Raw genomic sequence first — 2,776 nt, 5'->3', positions numbered from 1 at the left:
ATATACATAAGCCAATTCAATCTTCCTCTGCCTCCCATCTGTCTGCTCCTGGACCCACAAACACAGCATTCTTTTGGCATAAGTGGCAACACTGACTTTTAGTATCACCTACATCTAACTTGGGAAGTTAAACCCAGCTCCAATTCTGCACTCATTTCACTAAAGCAGCAGCATTCCGATAAAAGCAGCAAACAAGAAACGACAAGAACTCTGTAAAATGTACTTGCCTTTCCTGCTGCCTCTGAGGGCAGAGCTGTGAACACAGGCACAAAGGCTGCACGCATCAGCAGCTGTCCCAGGCTTTTCAGAGTACCACTGGAAAGCCGTGTGGCTTTCTGATTTGTAATTGTGCAAAACCCTGAAGTTGTGCTCCATGAATGTCTTTAAAATGCTCTCAAACACAGACATTTTCACAAACTGGGACCACCACCATTTAACTGTAACAAGCTATGCTTAACACTTAGCTTTGACAACATCATTCAGGTATGAAGTGACACCATTTGGCTACCAAAGTTATACAAAGGTAAAAAGAGGTCTGAAATACAGGAAGTTTCTATACCTGTAGTTTTAAATAAAGTTTCATTTCACCCCATCGTGAATTATGAGGGTTTTTCTTCACAATGAATCTGAGCACTGGTTCCCTCTTGTCTAAGTCACAGTCTTTAAGGAGATACTCTTCTTTTGCTTCTGTCCTTGTAATAAGCTTATGTTTATCTTCAACATCTCTGGAAGACGTAAAATAATTATGAGAAAGCTACACCCTAAAACCACAGGTTAATAATATCTAAGTCCCCATCTCTTTCAACATTCCTGAAATACAGGTAGCCCAAACCCCTGTTTTTATGCATGGAAATAACTTTGAATCCCAAGAATCTAGCTAAACTCCAGGCTAGGTTCACTGAAGTGCTTAAGAATTCTCCCATTTGAGCAAACACAGGCTGAGAAGCCTGTTCTTCTAGAAAGGCTTTTATTCCTATTTTCTTACAAGAGGGAATAACTTAAACTTAAAATCTGTATGAATCATTTTAGGTATTCACCTAACCCAGATGCAAGCCAAGACGACAGAAGTATAAGCCTCACACATGGTCAAGAGAGAAAGAATGTGTAAAGCGAGACAGGTCAGATCACCTGAGAATATACACACTCCATATGCTGCTAGATCCCAGTAACTGATTAGCAACACAGACAGGGTACTTGCTTCTATAATGCAAGACCATCGGCAGAGGAACCATAAAGGCCTTAAAAGATTGCAGCTTTTACCAGACAGATAATGAAAAGCTGTGTGACCACACCAGCATTTATGAGTTAATGGAAAAAATTACTTTTGCGCAATCCTGACTGAAGTACAACTCAAATTGCTGGAGCCGGAACCATCTGCCAAACACTAAGTGCTAACAACGGTCATCAAGGAAGTAGTGCTGCAAATGCAGCTTTACTAGAATTCAAAGTTCACAGCAACACCCAATGCACCAAGGACACACTAACGTTTAGCTGCAAGAGCTTAGATTGAAGGAAAACTCCTCCCAAGGCTACCTGTCCTGTCCACAACATTATTTTCCTACCCCCTGTAACTGCCAAGAGACAGCACTTTGCCTCTAATGCCTGTGAACTGTCCGCACCACGTGCACGCCCCAACCACTCCCTGCAGTAAATGGGAACACTCCCAGAACTCCTGGCTGCACGTTTTTTTCATTCATCCAATTCATTCTTGCACACTCATGGGTGGCTGCTTCAGAGCCGGCTGCGTTGCCCTGGTTATCTTGATGGCTTGCGGAGCATTTTGTGTGCTAAAGAGTGCAGACCTCTCAAGGTCAAACTCCTGCTTACGCCCCAAACCGACCAGGCACCCCCCCGGGGGTTCTGCCCTTTGGCTGCCACTGTCCCAGTCCACTAGTGCTGGCCAAAGTACTGACTTCAGTGGGGCTAAACCAGCAGGACTGCAAACACTCTCCTAATCCCTGCTCTGCCTCAGAAAGCAGATACCCCATGTTCCATCAGGTTTCCAAATAGCTCTAATCTGCAGCCAGGCACAAAATTTTCCCACTAACAAACACCAACTGCCCTCACACCATCACACAAGCTTAGGAGACAATGCTGTGTGTGACTCAATTCCATAATGGAAAATTATGGACTGGTAAGTTGACCTGATCAGTCAACTTCCATTTACAGAAGTAAATGGAAGCAAGTTTTAAGTTATTGCAATATATCTCTTTGCTGACAGCCTTTCTAATTAAGCACAATGACTGAGTTATAGCCAGCAGTGTTTATGCAAAATAATGCTTCCCTCTTCTGATTATTTGCAATACCTGCAATTATCACATGTTGCCCAATCAAAGTGCTGCATAAGGTAGGAGTCCATGAATTCTTTGCCACAGTCTCCACAGATGAGATAGTCAAATTCTAGGACAGGTGCTAATGAAAAGAAATAATTTTTAAAGGGACTACGCAGATAAAAAAAAAGCATCTAGAATTGGTGTTACAGGCGATTTTACTAAAATTTACATTATAATATGTTACAGACTAGTTTCACTCTGTCCAAGTTTTCCAGACATACAGTACAAATTCAAACCCGTTGTCATGCAATCCCATCTCTGTGCTGCAATTCTGTTCTCGCTGGGAAATTCACTGTTAAGTACTCGCTTTCAACACTCAAATACACACATTTGTTCCAAGTTAACCGTTAAAAAAAATTATCTGCATTTCCCCAGTAGGTGCTTCAGATCCCCTCCTACTTCTTCCTCTGTCCTGACCCTCCCAAAATGTCCTGATTTATAGA

At 42.4% G+C, this 2,776-nt stretch overlaps 1 protein-coding gene across 1 annotated transcript in view; it reads right to left on the bottom strand.

Moving 5' to 3' along the window:
• The window catches only part of XPA (xeroderma pigmentosum, complementation group A), a gene marked incomplete at its 5' end in the record, with an annotated part of 4,331 nt that extends 1,919 nt beyond the window's left edge, over positions 1–2,412 (bottom strand). The window contains 2 exons of the mRNA XM_009072077.1: positions 560–725; positions 2,307–2,412. Coding sequence (XP_009070325.1) covers positions 560–725; positions 2,307–2,412 — 272 coding nt within the window. The remainder of the gene's footprint in view (positions 1–559; positions 726–2,306) is intronic.
• Between the last annotated feature and the right edge of the window lie 364 nt (positions 2,413–2,776).

Source organism: Acanthisitta chloris, unplaced genomic scaffold, assembly GCF_000695815.1.
Source record: "Acanthisitta chloris isolate BGI_N310 unplaced genomic scaffold, ASM69581v1 scaffold3443, whole genome shotgun sequence".
In the NCBI taxonomy this organism is placed as follows: Eukaryota; Metazoa; Chordata; class Aves; order Passeriformes; family Acanthisittidae; genus Acanthisitta; species Acanthisitta chloris.
The sequence above is the reverse complement of the archived record's forward strand: the minus strand, read 5'-3'. Positions and strand labels throughout refer to the sequence as shown.